Source organism: Nicotiana tomentosiformis, chromosome 8 (assembly GCF_000390325.3).
Source record: "Nicotiana tomentosiformis chromosome 8, ASM39032v3, whole genome shotgun sequence".
NCBI lineage: Eukaryota > Viridiplantae > Streptophyta > Magnoliopsida > Solanales > Solanaceae > Nicotiana > Nicotiana tomentosiformis.
In genome coordinates, this window is record NC_090819.1 from 115,145,901 (window position 1) to 115,173,767 (window position 27,867).

At 38.3% G+C, this 27,867-nt stretch overlaps 1 protein-coding gene across 1 annotated transcript in view; it reads left to right on the forward strand.

Moving 5' to 3' along the window:
- Positions 1–27,061, forward strand: part of LOC104109962 (uncharacterized) — a 60,321-nt gene extending 33,260 nt beyond the window's left edge. Inside the window, exons 30-52 of the mRNA XM_009619367.4 lie at positions 229–372; positions 488–778; positions 6,553–7,203; positions 7,316–7,510; positions 8,731–8,834; positions 12,241–12,530; positions 12,631–12,712; positions 12,792–13,106; positions 13,362–14,202; positions 14,549–14,712; positions 15,386–15,542; positions 15,867–16,136; positions 17,363–17,560; positions 19,096–19,138; positions 20,221–20,342; positions 20,851–21,309; positions 21,406–22,179; positions 22,279–22,352; positions 22,457–22,802; positions 22,879–22,977; positions 23,072–23,227; positions 23,855–24,036; positions 24,139–27,061. Of these exons, the coding sequence (XP_009617662.1) occupies positions 229–372; positions 488–778; positions 6,553–7,203; positions 7,316–7,510; positions 8,731–8,834; positions 12,241–12,530; positions 12,631–12,712; positions 12,792–13,106; positions 13,362–14,202; positions 14,549–14,712; positions 15,386–15,542; positions 15,867–16,136; positions 17,363–17,560; positions 19,096–19,138; positions 20,221–20,342; positions 20,851–21,309; positions 21,406–22,179; positions 22,279–22,352; positions 22,457–22,802; positions 22,879–22,977; positions 23,072–23,227; positions 23,855–24,036; positions 24,139–26,836 (8,655 nt within the window). The 3' untranslated portion in view covers positions 26,837–27,061. The remainder of the gene's footprint in view (positions 1–228; positions 373–487; positions 779–6,552; positions 7,204–7,315; positions 7,511–8,730; positions 8,835–12,240; positions 12,531–12,630; positions 12,713–12,791; positions 13,107–13,361; positions 14,203–14,548; positions 14,713–15,385; positions 15,543–15,866; positions 16,137–17,362; positions 17,561–19,095; positions 19,139–20,220; positions 20,343–20,850; positions 21,310–21,405; positions 22,180–22,278; positions 22,353–22,456; positions 22,803–22,878; positions 22,978–23,071; positions 23,228–23,854; positions 24,037–24,138) is intronic.
- The last annotated feature ends 806 nt before the right edge of the window (positions 27,062–27,867 follow it).

Consider the following 27,867-nt stretch of genomic DNA (forward strand, 5'->3'; position numbering starts at 1 on the left):
AATAGCATTTGAAAAGGTTGTGCAAGTTTGTCAAAGAGAGTATCCTTTAAACAGGGAAGTTATAGATTACTGCAGATTGTTAAATTGGTGGGCTTGCGTTATACAATGTAAGCTCAATGGTATCATAGACAGACACCATAATAGTATTCTTTTTAGTTGTCCCTTTCTTTAAGTTACTCTCCATACATAGTTCATCTGAGAATTTGTCTCATATATACCTTCCTGTAGGTCAAGGACATCAATTTAAATGTGGGTGCTGGCTCAGAATTGGGTGAAAGTATAGTCCAAGATATCAATGGAGTTTCAATTGTTATACAGCGATCGCTGAGGGACCTATTGCATCAAATCCCTAGTATCGAAGTTGCTATCAAGGTACTTTAATACTAAAATTCTGACTGTAGTTTGGTTCTTTCTATCGTTCACTACCTAGAATTTTGTTGTTTTGGAGATCAAATTGTCCCAATCTCATGGTATTTGAATATTTCAGGTTGAAGAATTAAAAGCTGCTCTATCAAGCAGGGAGTATGAGATAATTGCAGAATGTGCGCAGGAAAATCTTTCAGAGACTCCTAATGTTGTGCCTCCTCTAATAGATGACGCCTCATCATCTTCAGCTGTCAAGACACAACATTTGTCAGTGAGAAATTCTGATGTTGTTAAATCTGAAGCTGAAGATAAAGATAAGTGGATTGTAACCAAGGTCTCTATTGCTATTGATCTGGTTGAGCTTGGTCTTCACTATGGATTGACAAGGGATGCATCGCTTGCCACGATGCAGGTAATTGAGACTCCATTATTTAAGTTTATTTTGTTATTATTGTTGTCCTTTCAAATTGTACTTTCATCTTGCTATTCCGGTTTGTTAATCTCATGTTTCTGTGAAAGGAAAGAACAATGTCTTTAGATGTTTCTTGGGTCAATAGATGTCACTAAGACAATATAATGGGCACATCTTCAAAACAGGTTGCTGATTTTTGCATGCATTTTCATTGAAGACATAGTGAGGAAATAGATCTTATTGCATGCTTGACACTAAATCCTCCATAAACCATAGGATAAGCAGAATCAAAATCACTAAATTACTAGAATCAACGTCTTATTCTTCTACTCTTCTAGTTCTTCAAGATTGTCAAAATCTTGAATTCCTCTATTATCTTCATATTGCTCGTCATCTTCTTTTTCCTCTTCCTCTTCCTCTTTATGATCACTTTCATCTTCATCAATTAGGGATCGACTTGTAGTACCCACACTTTTTCCCTTCCTATTAGAGCTTGATCTTGAAGTATCCCCCCTTAAACCATAAGGGTTCTCCCCAACTCTACTAGCCTCCGCAACATCACCCCAAGTGAAATTAGAATCGCCTTCAAATACTTCTTCATCTTCACAATTTTCGGAGACTCTGGTTAGCCACTCACTAGCCTTATTAATATTGTCCAAAAGAATTGGATCAATTAGATAGCGTTGGTTGTAGCGACGCCTCAAAGCTCTATTGTATTTTATGAACACTAGATTATGGAGGCGCTTCAAGGTTAGTTGATTCCTCCTCTTTATATGAATCTGCAAACAAGATGTGCCAACTAATTAGGAGTAGTTAGGACAATTGAGATATAATTTACTTTATCTCTTTTTTTTTGAAAAGGAAAAAAGAAGAAGAGATAAAGTAAATTATATCTCAATTGTCCTAACTCCTCCTAATTAGTTGGCACATCTTATTGAGATAATTTACTTTATCTCAATACACGAAATCATTCTTTTTAGTTCTCACGTGTTAAAAAACGTTCCAGTTCTTTTCACACCCAGATGAGCTACAAGTTAAACTTAGAACTTTGATGGCGAAAGTCTGTAAATCCGGCGTCTCTGCATCATATTGGTCCCACCACTCAACTATAGAAGTGAAAAAATATTCAAGAGTTAATAAGTATAAAAAATATATTAAAAGTTAGAGCTATAAAATATAGAAGCACTCGGTCACCTGGCGACTTCGTCTCTCTTTGTTTAACAACCAGACACAGCTTAAAAAGTCCTTCAACTGCCTTGTAAATAGCAAGCTGATCTACTATCTTTTCTTCCCGCCCTTCATCTTGGGCCAACTAAATAAAAGACTCAAGGAATCCCTTTCACACTTCTTTAGCCGCTGAATTATTCTCATACTGATCAAAAAAGAGTGACGGGTTCAGAATAAGTCAAGCTGCATGCAAAGGTCGATAAAGTTGTTCCGTCCATCTTGAATTAATGATCTGAAAGACCTTTGCATATTTCTGCTCATCATTGAATGATGCTTAAATATCCTCCTTGGCCCTATTCATAGCTTCATAGAGATAGCCTATTAGTGGTTTTTGCTCCCCATCCACCAAACAGATTACTATAATCAAAGGGCCACCAATTTTAAGAGCACGAAGGCCATTATTCCAAAAAGAATAAGAAAGAATAATGCGTGCAGCTTCTTTCCCCCAGCTTCCTTTGCAAATTTACTCTTGTTCCATTCCTCTGAAATGAACAACTTTCTCAAGTTGACTTTTTGCAAGTGGATATTATGCAAAGTCAAGAAAGCAGTGGCGAACCTTGTCTTGCCCGGTTTCACCAAATATTTTTGTTTGGTGAATCTTTTCATCATCTTTTCATCATATTCAAAAACAAGGGCCGCTGAGCAATATAAGAATGTACCCTAACACCCTGGCCAAAAACTGTAAAGAAGGTTTTTCCTCGAAAATGTCCCCGAACATTAAGTTGATACAATTAGCCACACATGGAGTCCAATAGGTATTCGGGTACGCTCTTTGCACCATCCCACCCGCTTTAACATTTTCACTCGCATTATCAGTGACCACTTGAACAACATTGCTTGGGCCAATCTTTTCAATGGTGTTCTAAAGCAAGGCGAACATGTTGATGTGGTCAGTGGACGCGTCGCTAGCATCAATCGACTCAAGAAACAAAATTTCCTTGGGAGAATTCACGAACACATTAGTAATCATTTTCCCAGTTCTTGCCGCTCACTTATCCATCATAATGGAGCATCCATACTTGTTCCATACATGTCTCCTCCACTTCCTTAAATAGATAAGGATCTCTGATTTCATGATAACCGGGGGCTTTATTCCAGGTCCATATTGACCAACGAACTCAATAAAGTCTCCAAAAGTGTCGGTGTAGTTGACACAATTGAAGGGCAGCCCTGCATCATTAGACCCATCGTGCAAAAGCTTTAATTGCACGATCCCTTAAAATGTCCTTGGCAATTTTTGCAAATCTTTTCCACCGCTCTTTGCTTCTGGCTTCTTTGGGAAATAACAATCTATAGGACCTTTAGTCCTACTCGTTCCCGTCGATTCATGACTTGAAGAGATTGCATCCCTTCCCCGTTCTTTTGGAAGTGACAAATCAACAGCTTCATCTTCTTCCATACCATCATCAAGATTGGTCACAAATGGTTGATGACTAATTTATGTTTTTGCTCGTTCTCAACAAAATTCTTTATTTCCTCCCTCACCTCCGGCGGGCATTTCAGACATCTTGTGGCGTTTCCATCGCCACCAATAAGATGGAATTTAAAGCGATAAATTCCCCTGTTGTAATCGTGTTACAACGGGGAGATTGCCGAGGATATTACTCACTGCATTGGAGCGAGGTGGATGAGATGGAGGTTAATTTCGGGGGTTTTATGCGATAAGAATGTGCCGCCTAGACTTAAGGGCAAATTCTACAGGGTGGTGGTTAGAGCGGCTATGTTGTATGGAGCTGAGTGTTGACTCGTCAAGAAGTCCCATGTCCAGAAGATGAAAGTAGCTGAAATGAGGATGTTGAGATGGATGTGTGGACATACCAGGAAAGACAAGATTAGGAATGAAGTTATTAGGGATAAGGTGGGAGTGGCATCCGTGGAAGACAAGTTGCGGGAATTGAGGCTGCGATGGTTTGGGAATGTGAAGAGGAGAGACATAGATGCCCTGGTCAGGAGTTGTGAGAGGTTGACCATGGCGGGCTTGAGGAAGGGCAAGGGTAGGCCAAAGAAGTATTGGGGAGAGGTGATTAGGCAGGACATGTCGGTGCTTCACCTAACCGAGGACATGACTAGCGATAGAAAGATGTGGAGGTCGAGGATTAAGGTGGTGGGTTGACAGGTAGTTGTGAGTTCTTCCCAGGTTTACCAGTAGTACAAGTAATATTTTTTCATTCTTTTATTCATAGTTCTTTATTACTTGTTATGCCACTCGCTTTCATTACCTTATTATATTACTGTTGTTATTGCTTGCTGCTTTATTTTTACCGTTCCTTAAGCCGAGGGTCTATCGGAAACAACCTCTCTGCCTATATAGGGTAGGGGTAAGGCTGCGTACACATTACCCTCCCAAGACCCCACGTACGGGATTAAGGTGGGTTTGTTATTGTTTGTTGTAATCGTGTTACAAAACTTGCATATAACATTTGTACTATTCTTCTCATTAACTTTATCGCCATATCACCAAGACTGGTCTTTCTCTTTCGAAATTTGGGACATTTTTAATCCCTATTAAGATATAAGAAAAACAAACATAATGAAATAAACTAAAAATATAACATATATATATATATAACTAAAATTAGCAACACCTTAATTAAATTAAATTTAATAACTGAAATCAGTAACATTTCAAAGAAAAAGGAAAAAATCTGAAAAAAACAATAATAATTAAGTTTAATATACCGAAATCGGCAAAGCAGCAACATTTCAAAATATAATAATTAAGTTTATAAACTGAAATACACACAAAAATTAATAAATAAAGGCTAAATAAGAAGAATAAAAGGAAAAATAAAAGGACCGCTGCCTGCCCCAGCAGTGAGCAGCAGGCGACGCGTCGACGGGAAGAAGAAGAAAGAAGAGAGAAAAAGAGGAGAAGAAAAAAGGAGAAGAAGAAGAAAGAAGAAAGAAGAAAAAAAGAAGAAAATTACCTGGAGGCTGGACTTCTGGAACCCTAGCAGCAGCAGCGATGCTCGATGGAAGAAGAGAAGAAATGTCTTCACTTTGGGGTCTATGTTTTGTATAATAAAAAAGACCCAATTTTTTTTTTAATTTTAAAATTGACCCATTTAACTGAAGCGATCACTTTTTCGCTTCTCGCTTCTGCGTCGCTTCTCGCTTCAGGTAGTGAAGCGGTCACTTTTGAAAATCGAGTCGCCTCAGCTTCAGAAAAGCGATGAGCCGTCGCTTCGCGTCGCTTCTCGCTTACAGCGACGAAGCGATAGCTTTTTCAGACATTGCTTCTTATGGGGTCAGTGTATGGAAAACAATTAGGGGTCAGTGGAATTTAATTGCTAAGAATTCTAGGATTAAGGTTGGAAATGGGAGGAAAATACTTTTTTGGAGTGACATATGGATAGGGAACATTCCTTTGATGGAACAATTTCCTGATTTATATAGTATAGCTGTAAATAAAGGCATTTCAGTAGCAGAAGCAAATATCGCACAAGGGTGGAACATAGTTTATAGAAGGAATCTCCAAGACTGGGAGTTACAAAGTGTGGCAGATTTCTGGGAGACCTTAGAAGGCTTCCTAGGTCTCACAGATGAGGAAGATACATTATGGTGGAAGGGACTCAAGTCAGGAATCTTCTCAATAAATTCTGCTTATCATTTGTCCAACAATGCTCCAATCTCTAACCAGGGATGGCCATGGAAACAAATCAGGAGGGTCAAGGCACCGCAAAAGGTTTTATGTTTCACATGGTTAGTAGCAAGGGAAGCAGTCTTAACTCAGGATAATCTTATAAGGAGAGGAATGCAGGTGCATGCTAAGTGCTGTCTATGCGGAAAAGAAGGGGAATCTGTGTCTCACCTCTTCATTCAGTGCCCTATCACTGCTCAACTGTGGCATTTCTTTTTAAGCCTGGCTGGAATTTCCTGGACAATGCCAAACAATCCTGCTAACCTTCTTAGTAGCTGGAACAATGGAGGGGCAAACATTCAACATAAGAATTGGTGGAAAGTCATCCCTGCTTGCATATGGTGGGCTATATGGGAGGAAAGAAATGCCAGAATTTTTGAAGATAAGCAAAGCTCTTACCAGAAAATTAAGCTAAACTGTTTTTTGTTGTTTCATTTTTGGTGCAAGGAGAGCTATAGGGTGGATGTACATTCTTTGCTTGATCTGCTAGAAGAATTGTAAAGGATAGACTAGGGGTTGAGTTTTTTCTTTTGGTGACACATATCTTGTAATTATTTTTCTCATATATATAATCGTTACCTTTCTAAAAAAAAAATAAAAAAATACGAACATATCGGCATGAAGTATATTACCTTTGTTCTGGTTAGGCAGTTATGCATACACGTATTGTCTCACTTATAGATAAATTGATCTCAACTAAATATGCATGAAGTGCAATATTTTGGATAGTTGTATACATACTGTGATGTTCATGATCTTCTTGGAATTTGAATCATATCTATTTTTATTAATCATAAATTTTGCACATCGTCACTATCTTCCAAATATGTTTAATCTTTGTTTTCATTTAATCTATTAATTTTATGCCTGCCAAATTCTGAATCTGGATCTTATTTTTGCTTTTAAGGTAAGTGGTCTGTGGCTTCTCTACAAATCCAACACAGCAGGAGAAGGCTTTCTGTCTTCGACACTCGAAGATTTCACTGTGATGGATAATCGTGAAGGTATAGAACAGGAACTCAGGTTGGCAATTCGGAAGCCTGAAACAATTGGGTACAATCCTTCACAGTCAGTGACTGATGCTGGTGAATATGCTGGCATGTCCTTCAATACAAGTAGTGACAAGGACATGAAACTCGTACCTGCAATGGTTATTCTTGATGCAAGATTCTATGAAAATTTGACATCTTTTTCTCTCTTCATTCAAAGGCCACAACTGCTAGTTGCACTTGATTTTCTGCTTGCTGTTGTTGAGTTCTTTGTACCAAATGTTCGAAGTATGCTGGCAAACGATGACCATGGAAGTTCTGCTCATGCTGTAGATGCTGTTATTCTTAATGACTCAGTTTATAATCAGCCTTCTGCTGAACTCTCACTTTCTCCTCAGAGACCTTTGGTTGCCGATGATGAAAGTTATGACCTTTTCACATATGATGGCAGAGGTGGAACTTTGTTTTTGCAAGATAGGAGAGGACAAAATCTCTCTTCTCCGAGTGAAGAGGCTGTAATTTATGTTGGAAGTGGAAAGAAGTTGCAATTTAAGAATGTTAAGATCAAGGTGTGTCCTCTAAACGGATGTTTCGTTTATTACGCGAATCTTGATTATGAAGCTTTGTTGTTTTGACGGCGATGGAATGTCCATGTTGGTTTTCTTTTTCTTTGTGGTTCAGAATGGAAAATATTTGGATTCATGCGTTTTACTTGGATCCAATAGCAGCTATTCTGCTTCAGAGGATGATGGAGTCTTCTTTGATGAAGCTTCATGTGAAGGACCATCAGAAGATGATTCTGGAGTGACCGTAGATGCTGTGCCATCTCAGAATACTAATGTCAGCAGATCTGCAGAGTTTATATTTGAGCTGAAGGTCAAATATTCTCTTATTTTTGTTGTTCTTTCTGCAATACCAGTAAAAGATTTTCCTTCAAGCAATACACTAAATAGTTCATATATGGCTTTCTGCCATGTGCATAAGTCTCTTTAAGTATTCTAAAAAATATGACCTTCAGTATCTACAATCTAAGAGGTCTGTTCATATATCTGATAAGGGAAAGGCACTTATTATTTATGATATAATTGTGAATCACACCATGGTTTGATGGCAGTCATTTAAGAGTGTTTGCTGCTCTTTGGTGTTCATGTATCCTTCCTCCAGCAGGTGCCATTTGTTTGTTTAGGGTTGTAACCCTTTTAAACAGCGGTTGTATGAAGGCCTTTCAGTAACTAAGAACAGCAGAATGACAGTCCATGAGTGGCCTTAGGTTCAGATCATGGGTCCTCTCAACATAGTCAGTTTGGATATACTTACCTCAAAATCTGTTGGGAAACAGTGATTGTAAATGACCTTGCATACAATAAGTATCATTGAAGCCTGCTAGACAAAAATGTTAATCTATATGAGGATTCTTAGTTAGCACCAAAAATACAAGGTCTTCCAAGTTCTGCTCTCTTTCTCTGCCCCCAAAATTTACATCTTTTAAGCAAACTTTTGTCACATGGAAGGCACACTTATTTCTTCTCTCAATTTTATCATTGCTGACATGATTCACAGTAGAAGAATTTCAGCCATTTTTATCAACGGAGGCTTTTCCTTTAATCTTTAGAATGTCTACAATCTGGATAGTAATTTGACTCTACTATACAACATATATATCTTGCTTTGTTTTTGTTGTTTTAGCATGTGAAGTTTGTTTGTACTACGTTTGATTCTATGATGGAGAAGAAGGATAAAAGGGAGAAAACCTCTTGGTTTTGCTTCTTTTAGTGTGAGTTACTCATTTAGATCCAGTTTTTTTGATACAACTTGAGGGCAAGTAAAGTGTTCCTCGTTTATGTCCAATTTCAAAGCGGTAGGAAATTGATTACTGAACCTGTCTGCTTTTAACTACCCCTCGTCCTTAACTTCCTTGCCAAGTGGTGGAAATCACCATAACGATCCTGTGTTATTTCCCTCTCTCCCACCTGTCCTCGTTTCTTCTCGACCAAACATAGTGTTGATGATCTGGTACATTGAATTAGGAAGAGTCATTTAATAGAAATTTGAACTTGCTATAATTTTAATTACATCTTATGGAGAACAAAATACAGGCTATTGGTCCAGAGCTTACCTTCTATAATACATCAAGAAGTGTGGGAGAGTCTGCTGCCCTTTCGAACAAATTATTGCACACGCAGTTGGACGCCTTCTGCAGGTTGGTTCTCTCTGCTGAGCATTACAGTGTTCCATTTTTGGTTTTAATTGTATTTGTTGGGGATTGCATGTTTTTCATATTTCTACCTGGTGTCATGGAATTTCCAATTTGTGCGTGGAAGTCCTCTATCAGCTTCCTTGGGACATGGTAGTTGGTTAGGTAGGCCTATCGAGGAGGAATAACATGTCCTTCCATTTCTCTCTAGAATAATACTTATATTAGTCTACTGATGATTTATCTGATATGTGTTGATTGGTTAGAGTCTTGATTCTTTGTTTGTTGAATTAGTTTCTAAAATGGTTCCCTCCATTAGTTTTGAGGAATTTTAGCAGTGTAAGCTTCTAGTGTCAATAAGATGGCGACAAATGGCGTGTTCAGCAAGCTCTCTTAATTTTTTGATTATGCAATTTCTTCAGATTAAGAATGCTTAATGAAGATACTTGACATTATTATACTTTCAAATGAGTTGGTGAATGATGCTAGCTACCGCAATAACCAATTGCTACTTTTTAAAGTGTTTTTTGGTATGACACGTGAAATTGGATTACTTCATCAGTTCTTCCTTCGTTTGTTACTGTGATGATCGAGATTACTCTTGGTAATGCATCTAGAAGATTGAATTAACTTATCATGTGTAGTTTACAGGAAAGAATCTATGTATCCAGTCAAAAGTTATAAGCCAACTGGTAGAGTAACTCAAGATCTTTTTAAAACTCTTTGAATTCCCTTGAAAAACAATAATGTATCTCCAAACACCCTCTTTCACGTGGGGTTCAACTTTAGAGTTCACAAGTTTATTAAATACAGATTTACGGTAGTAAGAACGGCCTACAAAAGGTTGATTCTGATACCTTTTGAAATATATTTATGCATCTAACCAAAAATCTTGAGGCAATTGATGGCTCACGACATTTGTAAACCCACCTTACAAATTCCTTTTGTTGCCTTTATATACTCTCTTGAGGCAATTATATATCTCAATCAGCTTCTTGTTTTTGTGTTGGACATTAAGTAAGGTATCCTGCATTTGAAGCTTTGAGGGGAACTTGTGTATTAGTATCCTTTGCTATTTACAACTCGCTAATCATAGTGGTCTTTTCTTTTCTATGTTTACCCCTTTTTGATGTTCCCTTTTTAGCGTCTTTTGGTGTTTCGGTTTTCTAGGTGAGAGTAGTTTAATATGATATTAAGATTTGACATTTTAGCTTCCATTGTCTGTTGTACCATTCTGTGTTGTCCTCTTACTTGGGGATGCTTTTGTTGGGAAGTCCTCTCTTGATTACCTATGACCCTATTGTGTTATCCTCTTTTTTGGATTGCTATGGAGATAAGCCAGAAGATTGAACTTGTGATGCCAATTTTTTCATGAAATTGGGTTGGCAATGTGCGCGGGACCGTTATAATTTTTGTCAAAATAATGATAATTTCAACTAGAAAGACAATTATTTTGTGTAAAGGATGATTGCTAGATAGTTATGGGTAAATAGTCCTAATCCCATATGTAGTAGGAGTAGAATATGTATTATATATAGAGCTCATTGTATCATTGTTAATAATTGGATTTTTCTCCAATGCATTCTCAAATGGTATCAGAGCTTCAGTGAGAAAATTATCGTTGTGCGTCATTCCAACGACATCTGGGAAGAAAGATCTCATCATCGTGCAATTTTCCGGCAACTTCATCTTGTTCCCAGGGTTCATCACTACTACAGTACCACTGTGCACCATCAGATCCGAAACCCTTGTGCGACCAAACCCCAGAAATTCTAGTCCCATCAGAACAGAAAAGTCAGTCGCCGTGTGTCTTTCCGGTTGACGACTCAAGATGGATTTGCATTATCTCCTCATCGGTAAGTGTTGTGCAAAAACCAACACTATCATCTTGTTCGGAAAAGCCAGGTGACAAAATTCGCTCCGGCAGAAAGTCACTCGCGCGCCTCCACGCGCCACCAGAACTCGGGTTCCGGCGAGCTACAATAACTTTTCCGGCGCGTGTGAGCCATGCTGGCCACTTTTTGACAAAACTTCTTCGGGACGACTTACTCGTCCAGTGATTCCGAGCCTACCCATATAAATTACATCAAATTCTGACAACTTTTTTCCGGCGTGAACAGTGCACCTTTCCCCAGTAAAGTTTTTGTTTTCTGGCGGTGTTTTAAACCTATTTTGAAGTGTGGAATTCGGCTTAATCTCACTATTTTCAAAATTTTCCGGCGACATTTCGACCAACTTCTGTTTATCAGTAACCACCTAGTTTTGTTGCTCAGGGGGAGTCTAGTGGCCTTGTATGTCGCATTTCACCAAGCCCCTCACTGGTCCTCGTATTAGTTACATTTGTAACAAGCTCGGTACATATGATTTGTATACACCGGCTTGAGGGTAAGTATTAGATAGTTGTGTAAATAGTCCTAGTCCCATATGTAGTAGGAGTTATGCATATTTCCTAGTCCCATATGTAGTAGGAGTAGAATATATATTATATCATTGTTAATAATTAGATTTTTCTCCCGTGCATTCTCACAATGATCTTACGAAAAACCCTGTATGTTGGACAGAAATCTATAATTAGTAGAATTTGGTTTTCAGAATAGGTTGATATATATAGTTATCAAAGACCGATGAGGTTAATATGTGATCATGAGTGTTCTGTCATCTGTTCTTTCTAGTGTCCAAGAGCTCTTGTGTTACCTTTCATTTGCATGTTGATTGGGGACTATGATGAGGTGTTTGGTTTTGACATTGAAGTATACATTATTCTTACATTATGTGTGTTTCCATCGGTCCTTGTGGCTTTCGCTATAATGACTGATGGATTTAGCTCGCGTAACTGCAATGTTGTTGAAATTAAAAAATATGCCTCCGGTGTATGTAGGGGATAAAGTGCAAGTCTTTGCTTCCACTTTTTCTTAATTTTACTTTTAATTTCAAGTTATTTTTAGTAGTAGTAGTAGTAGTTGTTGTTATCATGGGGGAAACCAACACTCCCCCGGATGCTCAGGACTGGGATATCTGGAGCGTGGATAATATAATCGAGGCCCAACAGCAGGTATATGAAGAATTGGTATTGTCCCGGCTCTGATACCATGTGAGAAATATAGGCACGGAAAAATATTATTGTGATGTATCATAACTATTTCCTTACTCCGAGCCCTATTTATACATATACTTTACATAGTACATACTACCTATGTTCTAATGTGGGACACTAAGCCTATTAATATATACAGAGCACTATGTAATAGTTAATTGCTATAAAAAGGTGTCTTGTATTCATAAATCATCAAGCAATCAATATATCTTGTCTTTCTATTGTTTTTTCACAGTGTAACTTGAGGACGCCTGGTCGTCCCTTGCTCTGCTTTCTCTTAAAAGTATTCTGTAACAAACTTGACCATGATGTTTCCAGGATTGTTCTAAAAGGTGATACCTTTGACATGAATGCAAATGTTCTTGGATTAACTATGGAGAGCAATGGAGTTAGAATAGTGGAACCTTTTGATACCTCTGTGAAGTTCTCTAATGCTTCCGGAAAGTCAAATATACAGTTGGCTGTCTCCGATATTTTTATGAACTTTTCATTCAGCATCTTAAGACTGTTTTTGGAAGTTGAAGATGATATTTTGGCATTTTTGAGGACCACATCAAAGAAAATGACGGTGGTGTGCTCCGAGTTTGACAAAATTGGGACAATCAAAAGTATGACACAGTGCATCCAAACAGAGTAATTTACTTTATCCATGCATTAAAGAGAGATCTAAACTGATGAAAATGACATTTGTTGATTGTTTCATCACAGGTCCGTCTAACCAGATATATGCTTTCTGGAGAGCTCGTGCTCCGCCTGGTTATGCAACAGTTGGTGACTATCTGACACCAACGTTAGTAAATCTCCGCAGATTCGTTTTCTCTATTGCCTTTGTAAATTTGCCTGTGACACTAACTGTTCTAGTTCAACAGCGACAAGCCACCCACAAAAGGAATCATTGCTGTGAATACCAGCTTTGTCAGAGTAAAGAGGCCAGAGTCTTTCATGCTTATTTGGCCCTCATCCTCATACAAGGATGGTGAATTGGGTACAACCACATGTTTATCTGAAGAAGATAGCACCTGTTCCATTTGGTTCCCTAAAGCACCTAAAGGTTATGTTGCAGTGGGCTGTGTAGTCTCTCCTGGAAGGATGCAACCTCCAATATCGTCAGCCTGGTGCATCTTAGCTTCTTTAGTTTCACCATGTGATCTGAGAGATTGTGTTAATATTGACATTATGAGTAGGTATGTGAAGTTATTTGATTTGTTTTCTTTCTAATTCATGGGATCATAGGTGGCAGTAGTATTTAACACCCGTGGTAAAACAAATCTGTTCTTGTCTTGTGCTTTTCTTCCAAGTTAAGTTTAAGTCTAATCATACGACTCATATTAGTTTTGCATGCTTGTAATTAATTTTACTGGTCTGTAATGCAGTTACAGATATCAACATATGATTTTCAATATAAAATGTATTCTAACCTGTAGTTAGTCTTGTCCCAGATCTTCCAACTTGGCATTCTGGCGTGTGGATAATTCCATTGGTACCTTCCTGCCTTCTGATCCAACTACTTTGGAGTTGTGTGGCAGAGCATATGATCTTCGGCATATTTTCTTTGGGCTTCCCAGAGATTTCTCTGAAACATCGAAGAGCTCAGAAACCGGGGCTTCCTCTAGTCGAAATCATGCAGTTCAATCAGAGAGGTCATCCACTGTAAACTCTGGTCGCAGGTCTGAAGCCATTGCAACATTTAGGTTAATTTGGTGGAATCAAGGTTCTGGATCTAGAAAGAAATTATCTATATGGCGCCCTATTATTCCTCAAGGGAAGGTATATTTTGGTGATATTGCAGTTCAGGGGTATGAGCCTCCAAATACTTGTATCGTACTTCATGATTGTGATGAGCTTTACAAAGCCCCTTCAGATTTTAAGCTTGTGGGACAGATGAAGAAACATAGATCAGTTGATAGTATATCTTTTTGGATGCCTCAGCCTCCTCCAGGATTTGTGTCCTTGGGTTGTATAGCTTGTAAAGGTGCACCAAAGCAATCTGATTTTGACTCCTTAAGATGCATCCGCAGTGATATTGTTGCCAGTGATCAATTTTCGGAACAAAGCATTTGGGATACATCTGATGCTAAATTTACGAAGGAGCCATTTAGTTTATGGGTTATTGGAGATGAGTTAGGAACCTTTATTGTTCGCAGTGGTTTCAAGAAGCCTCCAAAGAGGCTTGCTTTAAAGCTTGCTGATCGAGATATGGCTAGTGGTCCAGATGATATGGTGGTTGACGCAGAAATCAGAACATTCTCTGCAGCCCTCTTTGATGATTATGGTGGCTTGGTAATCTATTTATGCTTTCCAGTAGCTTTAATTTCTTCCGCAACTAGGTGTATTATTGATAGTATAAACAGCAATTGTGTTGACGATACTTCTGTTAGGTTATAGACACATGTAAACCGCAAAACATTTTCTGTTCAACTTGTATTACTAGAAGGTTCTCCTATGTGGCATCTCCTTGCTATAATATCAAGAATAATGTATGATCACCTTTTGATGTAGTAGCATGTAAATAAGTTTCCAAATTTCCTCGACTTAATGCTTCTACGTGCTACTTGTTATTCTGGATTACATTGACAGGGTCTATCTGTTGTCAACTGACATCTCTACTGTTCTACTCGATCTGCAGATGGTTCCTCTATGTAATGTGTCTTTCAGTGGCATAACTTTCAATCTACATCAAAGGTCTGACTATCTGAATTCCAGTGCGACCTTCTCCTTGGCCGCTAGATCATACAATGATAAGTATGACTCTTGGGAGCCTCTTTTGGAGCCAGTTGATGGATTATTGAGGTTTTTCTTCGTCGAAACTTTTGTGAACTTCCCAGTGCTTCTTACATTAATATTTTCCTTGCAATAGAAACTAGAATTTTGGGACCCTGGTACTCTACCGTGACACACCGTATAAAATGCTCTCTTCCTCTTCATGTGGAACGACTGTTTATATGCAAGTTATTTAACTCCATTCAAATTATCTACTTTGTGGACAAAGAGCAAGTTACTTTCTTGTCTTGCCAAATATTATCCCTTTTTTTGGTGGTAATTTGCCCAAATATTGTTTCATTTTCCAATAATTAACATATTATACATGTTCAGGTGCAATTGCAATGACCTTTTTTTCGGCCTTTGATAATTTGGATCATAACTGTGGTCTGGACCACTAACTTCTTTCAACCTTGCCATTATAGTACGAATTGTGTGTATACTGGAAGCAAGAATGATTTGTCAAATTATTCCTACTCTGAATTCTATGCCTGTGTTTGACTGGCAAACTTTGCTTTTGTGAGAGGTCTACTTATATTTCGGGTTCAACATTCTGCGTAGTCCTTATCAGAGAGATGTAGTTGCTGGGGCGATTTGGTTTCAGCCTAGCCTATAATCCTTCTTTTTGCAGAATGTTCAGCATGTATTAGAGGACCTCAGTTTTAGGATTTATTATTTAGACTGATTTTTTTTTAATATTCAGGTATCAGTACGACGTGAATGCTCCTGGTGCAGCTTCGCAGCTTCGTCTTGCATCTACTGGGGATTTGAACTTAAATATATCTGTGTGTAATGCCAACACAATATTTCAGGCTTATGCCAGCTGGAATAATCTGAGCAGTGTCAAGGAATCCTACCAGGCAAATCTTCTTACTTTAATAAATATTCTAGCCCGGTATCAATTTCTTCATCATGGAGCACACACATTCAAGGATATCATTACTTGACACTATAAATTTCACTCCGTCTACCTGCTGTTACTTGTACATATACATGAGATATTACCACTTTTTGATTTCATGCTACCGAATATCTGGGACACATTACTTGAGTAATCTAAGAAATTAGTCAAACTAGATATCTAATCAACTGTACTTCATAAGATAGTGTATGAGATATCTAGCATATCCTCCTCCTCCTGTTAGTGACAGACATATCCCCGTTTTTCGAATTTTATTTGGCAGGAAGCTGTCTCACCAATTGGAGGAAGCAGGTCCATCATTGATGTTCATCACAGAAGAAATTATTTCATTATCCCACAGAATAAACTTGGTCAGGACATTTTCATAAGAGCTACGGAAATCAGGGGACTACCTAGCATAACTAAAATGCCGTCTGGAGATAGCAAACCAATTAAAGTACCTGTTGCAAAGAATATGTTGGATTCACACTTGAACGGAAGTCTTTTTGAAAAAGGCAAATCAATGTTGACAATAATAATAGCAGAGGCAGAGGTATGTTTCTTTGATAATGCTAATAGACAAGCTAAAGGTTGTGTAAAAGACATCAGCACCAAATGACTCAGAGAGTTGTGTTTAATAGAGGACGTGGAAATTAAGAAAATTACTAGCTGTTTCATAATTGATGTTTGTGGAGTTGCATATTGCTTCTTTTTTTCAAGGCATGAGATTGTCTATGTAAATTCTGCTCTATTTCATGTCTTTATTAAGAACTTTCTATAACAGAATAAAATTGTTGAAGACAAATAAATAAATCGTGTTTCCTCTTCAAAAGCTTTAGCGTATAACTAAGGTTTTTGCTCAATTCAATATTGTGTTATAACAAGCAGAGATCCTAGGTCGAGTTTCACTGTTACCCTTCATAAAAAAATAGTTCTATGGACTTGGACTAAGGAAAAAGTTCTGAACCATACACATGAGGGCGTGTATTGAACAATTCAACAAAACCGAGATACTTGTGCATGTGCTCTGGAGAGAGAGAGAGAAGAAAATCATCTTCTTGACTGGTAGTCCTGCGAAGTAGTTAGGGTCTAAGTGATTTGCTACCTAGAAACATTTACCAGGGAAGTGGTTGTTGAGATTCTATCCTCTATAACATCTAGCGATTAGAAGTATGTCTTCAGTATGGAGTGCGTACATAGCCTATGGTTGTGTCAATGGTTCTTTGAAAACCAATCTAACCGACCGAACCAATATTGTTTTTTAAATAAACTGTAGGTTCCATCATAAATCTATAACCATGCTGAATAATTAGGGTATGTTTTAATTTTTTTTAATAAAAAAAACGAATAAATTACCGAACCGAACCGGTTAATAAATAAAGAAAAGTGTCCTGTATCTGACTGAGAGTTGTTAAGGCATGAGCACCTTCACCCATAGGTTCTAGCTTTAAGGTCACATCAGCATACATAGAGCTTAATTATAGTTTTTCCATTCTTTTATCCAAATAACTTTTCTTCAATGCATTACATTTCTATTTTTTATTTTCTGCATTGGCGCTTACCGTCGCTAAAGCCAGCTTTAATTACGCTTTGCGCTTAAAGCTCCGACAGGGCTTTTGAATACTCTGCCCTGGGCATTTAAACTTTTAGTTGGAATCAGCTAGTTCTTACAAAATTGGCTCATCTATAACATGTTTTTTTAATTTTTGTCTGAAATCTTGGGAATCTTGTTGTATGAGTTATTGTGTTTTAGCTTACATTTACGGCTTTGAAATGCAGTTCCAACAGGTTGAAGGCTTGTCTTCTCATGAGTATGCAGTAGAAGTCCGTCTTGCTCCAGATGAGAGTCACCCTAATCAATCTCTGTCCACTCAACAAAATGCACGTACTCGTGGCAATAACTCATATGGTTCTATATCTTCTGATGTAATCTCAGTGAAATGGAATGAAGCATTTTTCTTCAAAGTTGATTCACCGGTCTGTACTCTCTGCCTCCACAAAAGTCTTGTAGGAATTGTACATCATGAAATCATATTACTATGATATTACATCTGCCCTATACATAAACAATTACGACATATCACCTCTGTTTGCTCATAGAATGCTTAGTGCCATAGAGGTCGCGTCTAGTTTAAAATTGAATCGATTGATCCTTTAATAAATAATCATCTAAAAGTTCAGATTCAATGAATTGTTGGCCGTAATGGGTAACTCAATTTCATCTCGCAAGATTCTTATGTTAAGTTGTTTAGTCATTCTTTCTATAGCTTGAATTTGGAAATGGTTGAAAGAAGCAAATACAAATGAAAGAATCATTACAATGTGAACTGTAGTGAGGCAGAAATGGAAGAGTTTTTGAAGGTGTTGAAAACAGAGTATTCTATACTCCATAATGCTCTTTTTATGTTTTGAGGGTGGTGGGGGTGGTTAATATTTGTAGTACCTCGTGACGTTCCAAGTTTTATAGACAATTACATGAACTTCTCGGATTGAACTCCATTGTATGGTGCTGATTTTGTGTACCTCTTGCTTATTCCATCTTTGATACAGAAATAAAGTCTTTTAAGGGTTTATTAATGAAAATTGTTTTCAATTGTATATAAACAAAAAACAATCTGCTCATATTATGCTTAACAACTGCAATCTTATATTCTGTGTTTCCTGCAAACACAACATTTTTATGTCTGCTTCTGGAGTCGCTGGAACATACATTATTAAGCAATTGGCTGGACTGCACTGAGTACAGCTGGTGATCACATAGCTCTTGTCAGATATAATAACAACACTGAACGGCTCTCTGAGTCAAGGTTCTTCAATGTGCTTTATCATGAGGATCTCCAATCACCAAAACAAGGAGAAAATTCATTTGACTTGCCTAGCACATTGCGTGCCCCTTTCTCGATGTGTGCTTGGTACCATTTAGGATCATATAGAGGTCACAAAAGAGAGATAAAGCATATCAAAGATACATTTTCCTTCCATTGCACCCTGTAGTTGAGAGCCAAACTGGTACCCTAAGGCCATATCATTATATTAGATCTCAAAAGAAATATAGTAAAGGACATTAAATGAAGGTAGCATCTGAATTATGAAGGATTAAGTAAATAGATAATTTTGTTTTTCAATATAGATAAGTAGGGGCACCCAGCTCCCTTTCACCCTCCCCAAGCCATCCTTCCCTCCAATAATTCTGAATATAAGTGTAACATTTTCCACCTACGTGCATGAATTGTAGTTGTCGATGGATATTGCCATATATTTTTTACTAGTTAAATTCTGCCATCTATGTCTAAAACACATATAAGACACAAGTCTTTTAAGGTTATGATGTCGCAACATTGGGATCTATTGTCTATAGTAAATTCTCCTCTCTAGAATTTCTGTATATACTACTTTTGTTTTTGGTTTCTAGATTGTTTGGTGTTTTTGTTATCTTGCAATTTATTTAAAGTTTGGCTTTTTTCTCATTGTTTTCTGAAAATTTTCGATCATGTGCTTCCATTTCCAAACAGGATTTTTGCATTCTGGAGCTTGTCGTGATGGATATGGGAAGAGGTATTCTTAGCTACTGATTTCTGGGGATTTTGTCCTTTTACCACTTTCCGATTTTCATGAATTCAAGCGATCAAGAGTTCCAATATATCCGAAAATCTTCTCTTTGTTGGTCACACTCAAGAACTGGCGAACTTATTTAGATTTGGTTAATCAGTAAAACAGTTGTATAATGAGTGGAATGATTGTGAAAAAATGATTATGATAGGGTCAAGAGCAGTAATTGGGAAGTCTAGTTACATTCTTGAATCTGCTTATCAGAAAGAATCAGAATCTGGTTAATTGCAGCCAGCTTATGTTTAGATAAAAGTTAAACTTAAGACGTGTTGTTGTGCGTGTTTGGATAAAGGCCTCATACGGATTCTTCATCACTGGAACCTGTGTCTTTACAAAACCATCTGCTACTTGTTTTCATAGTAGATTGAGTTTCCAATGCTTCCACTTCATTATACTGATTGTAATTTAGTAACATGATACATTTCCCAAGTGAATAGGTTGATGTCTTTTTATGGGGCTACTTTTTTCATCTCTTTTATGGGATATTCATGTCTTTATTTCATTGATTAGTTGTGTAAGTTATCACAAAGAAAAGTTCTCAAAGTTTCCCATTTGACTTGGAACTATTTAAAATAGAACATTTGGAAGCATGAAATGGGTTTAAAACCATACAGAAACTTGCAGGGCGTACATCCCATATTTTCTTGAATTGCAAGTAAAAGCATGGGTTTTTGTAGCAGAAACCTGATTTTTAACTGACCCTACTACATTCATTAGTTTCTCTTCATTGGCTTCTGAGGTGGCCCTTGCTATTGAGATATTCCTCTAATTGGATTTATTCGTCCACAAGCTTAAGCTTAGGGATCTTTTATCGAATCATAAAGATAGGTCTTCTCATTAACTACAAACTTTTTTGTTCGGAAAATGAGAGAATGTGTTATTAGAAATTAATGCTTAAAGCCTGATCAGAATTTCTACCGGTCCTGTTGTATTTGTATCTATAGCTTAACAGGCACCTGAGTTGGCCACTTGATACGGATTAGTTCAATATGTGGTGCTATATTTTTAATTTGAACTATTCTTTGCAGGTGATATTGTTGGTTATTCATCAGCTCCTCTAAACCATATATCTAGACCCCAGGAGAATCCAGTGTCTTACAATAGTTCACTTGAACTCAATTGGCTAGCATTGTCCTCTTCGCGGTCTATGGTGATTTTCTCGTGTTCCTTCTTCTTTGTCCCTGTGTTTTCCTTAGTTCAATAGTATTAGTGTAGTTTGGTATCCCTTTTATTCTTAGTTTGCTATTACCACATATTTTGCAATGTTGTTACTTGCCTTCCGTACGCCCTTAGTTTGTTATCATTTCATATCTTGTACTGTTATTACTGACTATTAGTGCTTCTTTCATACTCTCTTTTGCTATCTTGGGTTTTGTTTCTAAATACCTTGTATTGATATTACCTGCTATAAGTGCTGCTTCCATCCTTTCTTTAGCCGAGAGTTTATCGGAAACAGTCTCTCTGCCCTTCCAGGGTAGGGGTAAGGCTGCGTACATCCTACCCTCCCCAGACCCCACTTGTGGGATTACATTTGGTTGTTGTTGTTGTTGTTCCTTCTTCTTTGTATATTACTCTTGAAAAGAAAATGTGGAAAATATTACTGTTTCCCTTTTAGCTTCTTTTTTATGGTGTCTTGCTTATCTCACCATGAAATGCAGATGATGACTAGTGAAGGAAAAGAAATGAATTCATCAGGAAGAATAAAGTTGGCTGTTTACTTGTCTCCTCAACTTGAAGTTGAAAAGAGTGGGAAGTACTTTAACACTCGGACAAAATCTGGGTTTATCCAGATTAGTCCTACCAGGGAGGGGCCTTGGACTGCTGTGAGGCTGAATTATGCTGCACCTGCTGCTTGTTGGCGACTGGGAAATACTGTTGTTGCCAGTGAAGTGAGCATAGTTGATGGAAATCGATATGTCAATATTAGATCTCTAGTTTCAGTTCGTAACGACACCGAATTTACGCTGGATTTACAGCTCATGCTCAGTGCTTTAAATGAGAAAAAAAGAACAGATGATGATGAGAGAAAAAAGGTTTATGGTGATGAAATTGTGACAGATGAGTTCTTTGAGACCCAGAAATATAATCGTGATATTGGGTGGTTTGACGTTAATGAGGTATGTCACCAGATTTTATTTTCTTTTGTGCCTGAATGTAGCAATTGGTTTCTCTTATTTCTGGTCTTAAGCCATCAACTTCTGTCATTTGGGCAGGGGAGAAATGAAGTTGAGGTTCCATCAGGCTGGGAATGGGTTGATGAATGGCATGTAGATAAGAGTTCTGTGAACACTGCTGATGGATGGGTTTATGCTCCAGATTTCAATAGTTTGAAATGGCCAGAGTCGTCCAATCCACTAAAATCTGTAAACTATGCAAGACAGAGGCGGTGGCTTAGGAATAGGAAAGGCAAGCCGAGAGATCCCCAGGCTCATATTTATGTTGGGCCTGTAAGGCCTGGTGAAGTTGTTCCCTTGCCTTTATCTGTCCTGACCCATTCTGGACTTTATGCACTGCAAGTGAGGCCTTCAAACCTGGAAAAAACTGAAGAATATTCGTGGAGTTCTGTAATGGACATGTCTGGAAACACTCAGGATCTTGGGATGCCAGCAGAAAGCTCTGGAATATCTGTGTCCATTCTCAGTGAGTCTGAGAAACTCCTATACTGCCCTGTAGTTAGTGGAACCTCATCCAATAGTAACCGGGGCATGTGGTTCTGCTTGAGCATACAAGCAACAGAGATTGCAAAGGACATGCACTCTGATCCTATTCAAGATTGGACCCTCGTGATCAGGCCACCACTTGCGATTACCAATTATCTTCCTCTTACTGCTGAATATTCTGTTCTTGAGATGCAAGCCGATGGTCATTTTCTCACTTGCGATAGAGGGGTAGTCTGTCCTGGTGAATCTGTCAAGTTTTATAATGCCAACATAAGGAATCCTCTGTACTTTTCGTTGCTTCCACAAAGAGGATGGTTGCCATTACATGTTAGTTGTTGTGATTACTTTGTATTCTGTCAACTCAGTTGATTCTGGTGTCTCTTGGAATGCATTAAAATGATGCTAACTTCTTAACATTCTTTACAGGAGGCTATACTCATATCCCATCCTAAGAAGGCACCTTCAAAGACAATAAATCTAAGAAGCTCAATTTCTGGAAGGTCTCAAAGAAAATAAGAGAGCTGATTAAGTTCTTTCCTTCAATTTTGTGAAATAGGTGAATTTAATTTTCATTCTTAATGCCTTAAGCTACTGGCTCTTGCAGGATTGTTCAAGTAATTGCTGAACATGTGCATACCCATGAAAGGCCTCTGCAAGCAAAGATCACCAAGGTCTATGCTCCTTTTTGGCTTTCAGTTGGACGATGTCCACCTATTACTTTCAGGCTTATCGATTTGAGTGGGCGGACAACAAAGAAGATTGCTTTCCCTTTTCTATCTAAAAGGAATAATGAACTTGTCCTAGAGGAGATCTCTGAGGAGGAAATATATGAAGGAAATACAATTGCGTCTGTTTTAAACTTCAAGTTACTAGGCCTTTCAGCATCAATTAACCTGTCTACTGAGGAGAGTTTTGGTCCTGTTAAAGATCTTTCTCCGTTGGGTGACATGGTAAAGAATCTTAATCTTGTGTGGTATACTATGTTTTATCCAAGTTTATAACTTATCCATCCGTCCTCGATATCAGGATGGCTCGCTGGATTTCTGCGCCTACAGCGCTGATGGAAATTGCATGCGGCTTTTTGTATCATCAAAACCTTGCCCTTATCAAACTGTTCCAACAAAGGTTCTGTTTCAACAACAGCAGCAGCTTCGCTCTCAAACTTCTATAAAATCGGATTCAAACATTTTTATTGATTATTTACCTGCTCTTTTGTCAGGTTATTACAATTCGACCATTTGTTACATTTACCAATAGACTTGGTCAAGACATATTTTTGAGATTGAGCAGCGAAGATGAGCCAAAGGTTTTGCGTGCATCTGATGCCAGAGTCTCATTTATATATCGTGACACAGGTGGACCTGATGAACTCCAGGTGAGTAGATTCTCTATACTGTGTTATCTGAACTGCTAATTAAATTAAAGAATGCTTTTTTTCTGGAGAATCCATCCCTATTATGGTCTTACACATAGTCCACTCTTCTTTCTTTCTTACCGTCTTCTGAAAACATGAATGATACGAACAGTCTTCTTTTGTCTTTTGATCTTCTATTTTTCTAAGAGGAATATGTATCTCTTAACCTTTTTATGATTATATAATTCTCATTTGGACATTTAGTGTATTTATGGTGCTATATAAGTATTATGTGCCATTTCTGATGCCTTAATCAAAGTAATTTTGTTCCATTATAGATGCTGCCATGCACTTTTAGACTATTTGTTTAAACAAGGTACTATTTGGATTACCTGTGTGACCATAGTTTATGGACCATGGCATAGAATTGTGGCCTTAGGCTTTGCTAGATTGAAAGTGTGGATATGTAGTAAATTTCCTGGTGAAGTTTCTTGCGTGTTCATTTTGGAAGGGAAATGTCAATAATGCCGCATAATTCCTCTTTTTTCTGCCTTCTTGATCGTTAGCCATTGAAGTTTTTGAGAGTTGACTGCATTATTTTAGCTGATAGCTTGCAAGTTCACTTACAATATCATATCAATTTTGAAGGTCCGACTGGATGATACAAATTGGTCATTTCCTATTCAAATTGTTAAGGAGGACACAGTTCCTCTTGTCTTGAGGAGAAACGATGGCACGCGAAGATTTTTGAAGATGGAAATTCGTGGCTTTGAGGAGGGGTCACGTTTCATAGTTGTTTTTCGCCTTGGATCAACAAGGGGTCCAATTAGGTACCTAATTAACCTTGCTTTAGTTACGGTCGCAGGTCTGCTACTTCAAGCTTCTGATTAACTCCAATTCTATCTGGTTATTCTGCTATATATGCTTGATAGGATTGAGAACAGGACGAGGAGGATGGTCATTAGACTTCGTCAATCTGGATTTGGCAATGATGCATGGATCCAGTTACTGCCGCTTTCAACCACAAACTTTTCATGGGAGAATCCCTATGGCCAAAAACTTATTGATGCTGAGATTTATAGTGGCGATAGCTCTATGGTCTGGAAATTTGATTTGGAGAAGTCAGGATTCTGTTCTGAATGTGATGGATCAGGCTTGCTTTTCCATGTTATAGATATGGCTGATGTCAGGGTTGCTAGGTTTATTGACGAGGGAGCAGCACTATTAATTTCAAAAGAAGGGAACATGTCTCTTGCAGAAGTTGGAAATCTTGGCAGTTCTCACATACAGAACCAGATGCAGGAGAGTGGATCTCCTTTAGAAATTACAGTTGAGTTGGGTGCTATTGGGGTTTCTTTTGTGGACCATAGACCCAGAGAGCTATCCTATTTGTATCTGGACAGAGTCTTCATATCCTATTCTACGGGATTTGACGGTGGAACCACAAGCAGGTTTAAGCTTATATTGGGGTACTTGCAGCTTGACAATCAACTGCCTCTCACATTGATGCCTGTACTGCTGGCACCTGAACAAAACATTGATGTGCATCATCCAGTCTTCAAGATGACCTTTACAGTGCGCAATGAGAACATTGATGGTGTCCAGGTATACCCTTATGTTTATGTAAGGGTAACAGATAAATGCTGGAGGCTTAACATTCATGAGCCAATAATTTGGGCTTTTGTAGATTTCTACAACAATCTTCAACTAGATCGCCTACCAAACAGTTCTAGTGTCAGCCAGGTTGATCCTGAAATACGTGTAGACTTGATTGATATATCTGAACTAAGGCTGAAGGTTTCATTGGAGAGTGCACCTGCTCAGCGACCAGATGGGGTTCTAGGCGTTTGGGGCCCAGTGCTGTCGGCTGTTGGAAATGCCTTTAAAATACAGATCCATTTAAGGAAAGTGATCCGGAGAGACAGATTTATGAGAAAAAGCTCTGTCATTTCTGCAGTGGGAAATCGTATTTGGAGAGATTTAATTCATAACCCTCTGCACTTAATATTTTCAGTGGATGTATTGGGTGTGACAAGTTCAACTTTAGCCTCTCTCAGCAAAGGCTTTGCTCAACTATCAACAGATGGACAGTTTTTGCAGCTGCGTTCAAAGCAGGTATGGTCAAGAAGAATAACCGGAGTTGGTGAAGGGATCAGGCAAGGGACTGAAGCCCTAGCACAAGGTTTTGCTTTTGGAGTTTCTGGGGTAGTGACAAGGCCTGTGGAGAGTGCTAGACAAGATGGCCTTCTTGGCTTTGCCCATGGGCTTGGACGAGCTGTTGTGGGATTCGTTGCTCAACCAGTGAGTGGAGCATTGGACTTCTTTTCATTGACTGTCGATGGGATTGGTGCAAGTTGTTCTCGTTGCATAGAAATTCTTAGTAACAAGACCACCTTCCATAGGATAAGAAATCCCCGTGCTATTCATGCAGACAATATACTTAGAGATTACAGCGAGCGAGAAGCACTAGGTCAAGTGATACTACATCTTGCTGAAGAAAGCCGACATTTTGGTTGCACTGAACTTTTTAAAGAGCCTTCTAAATTTGCCTTGTCTGATTATTATGAAAATCACTTTATGGTTCCCTATCAGCGGATTGTTTTAGTGACTAATAAACGTGTAATGCTCCTCCAGTGTGTGTCTGCTGATAAGATGGACATGAAGCCCTGTAAAATCATGTGGGATGTACCTTGGGAAGAACTCATGGCACTTGAATTAGCAAAAGCTGGCTACCCTAGACCTTCTCACTTGATCATCCATATCAAAAAATTCCGAAGGTCTCAGAAGTTTGTCCGTGTAATAAAGTGCAACACTGAAGAAGAAACTGAGGTGCCTCAAGCTGTAAGAATCTGTTCGGTTGTGCGTAAAATATGGAAAGCACACCAAGCTGACGTGGCATGTCTGCAGCTAAAGGTTCCTTCAAGCCAGAGACATGTATCCTTTGCTTCAAATGATAATGATGGAAGAGATTCGTTTAGCCAGAAAAAGGCCATAATTGAATCAAGGGAGCTGGCTTCCTGGGGTGCTGTCTCTGATAGAAGAAAATTTGTTCAACATGCTATCACATTTTCCAAGGTATGGAGCAGTGAACGAGAGTTGAAAGGTCGTTGTACATTGTGCCGGAAGAATGTTTCAGAAGATGGTGGAATCTGTAGTATTTGGCGCCCTTCCTGTTTACCCGATGGGTACATCTCAATTGGGGATATTACTCGTGTTGGTTGTCACCCTCCTAATGTTTCAGCTGTATACCGTTATTCTGACAAGTTGTTCGCCCTCCCAGTCGGTTATGACCTGGTGTGGAGGAACTGCTCAGATGACTACACCAATCCCGTATCAATTTGGCATCCTCGTGCTCCTGAGGGCTTTGTATCTCCTGGATGTGTGGCTGTACCTGATTTTGCTGAGCCGGAACCAAATGCTGCATACTGTGTTGCAGAAACATTGGTTGAGGAGACAGTATTTGAAGAACAAAAGATCTGGTCAGCACCAGATTCATATCCCTGGGCATGTCATATCTACCAGGTGCGCAGTGATGCACTTCATTTTGTTGCTCTCAGGCAGCCCAGAGAAGAATCGGATTGGAAGCCAATGAGGGTTATCGATGACCCACAGCTTCACATTGAGCTCTAGGAAGTTCGATTATATTCCAGGTACTAACCCAATAAACAAAGCAGCTTTCTTGATTTTGCTTTCCCTTTTGGAGAAACGCTGGTTTGTGGCACTGCTTCCATCATAATTGTATCCATCTTAATTGAAAAGTTGTCTTGAGTAGTTTGTAAAGTCAGAACTGTGTATTCATGTACATAATTGTACCCTTGGGATCACAAATCAATGATATGTTACGGATCTTCCTAAGAGGCTGCTTTCCTCAATTTTGGAATGATAATTTCGAGAATTCAAAAGCTCCTTAAAAGCGTATGGTTATCTATGTTGTGGTCCTCATTTTTCATTGTTTCGTATGTTTATTGAAATTTATGATGGCTAAAAGTAGTCTATATTCTATAAGTATTATAAATATATTATATTATGGATGTTCATTACTCCGTTGTAAATAAGCTTCCTGAAGAAGTTTATCCATATGAGACTCCGCCGTAAATATGTTTATCTATTTAGTACTCTATTGGAAATAAGCCTCCTGAAGAAGCTTATCATTTTGGTACTCCGTTATGGATAAACATTACCCCCGGTAGAAGATTATCTATATCTAGTACAATAGCAGCTTGCAAACAGCTTACACAGCAGCTTACAGTAGCAGCTTACACATCTACTTCTTTTCTTCTATAAATAGAGGAGTTTTCAGTTCATTATGTACAGAAGTTTGAAGTTTGAATAATATATCAGTTTCTCTCTATACTTGTCTTTACTTTACAGTCTTTATTTTATAACACGTTATCAGCACGAGACTCTGCCATCTCGAGCAAATACTTTGAAAGTATCAGAGGTACGAACTTTCTTTTTCTAAATAATGTCAAATCTTTCTAAACTTGAATTTGTAGCCCTGAATATATCGGGAAAAAGCTACATATCTTGGGTGCTTGATGCCGAAATTCATCTTGATGCGATGGGTCTGGCAGACACCATTAAGGACAAAAATCAGGCATCAAATTAAGACCGTGCCAAAGCAATGATATATCTACGTCATCACCTTGATAAGGGCCTGA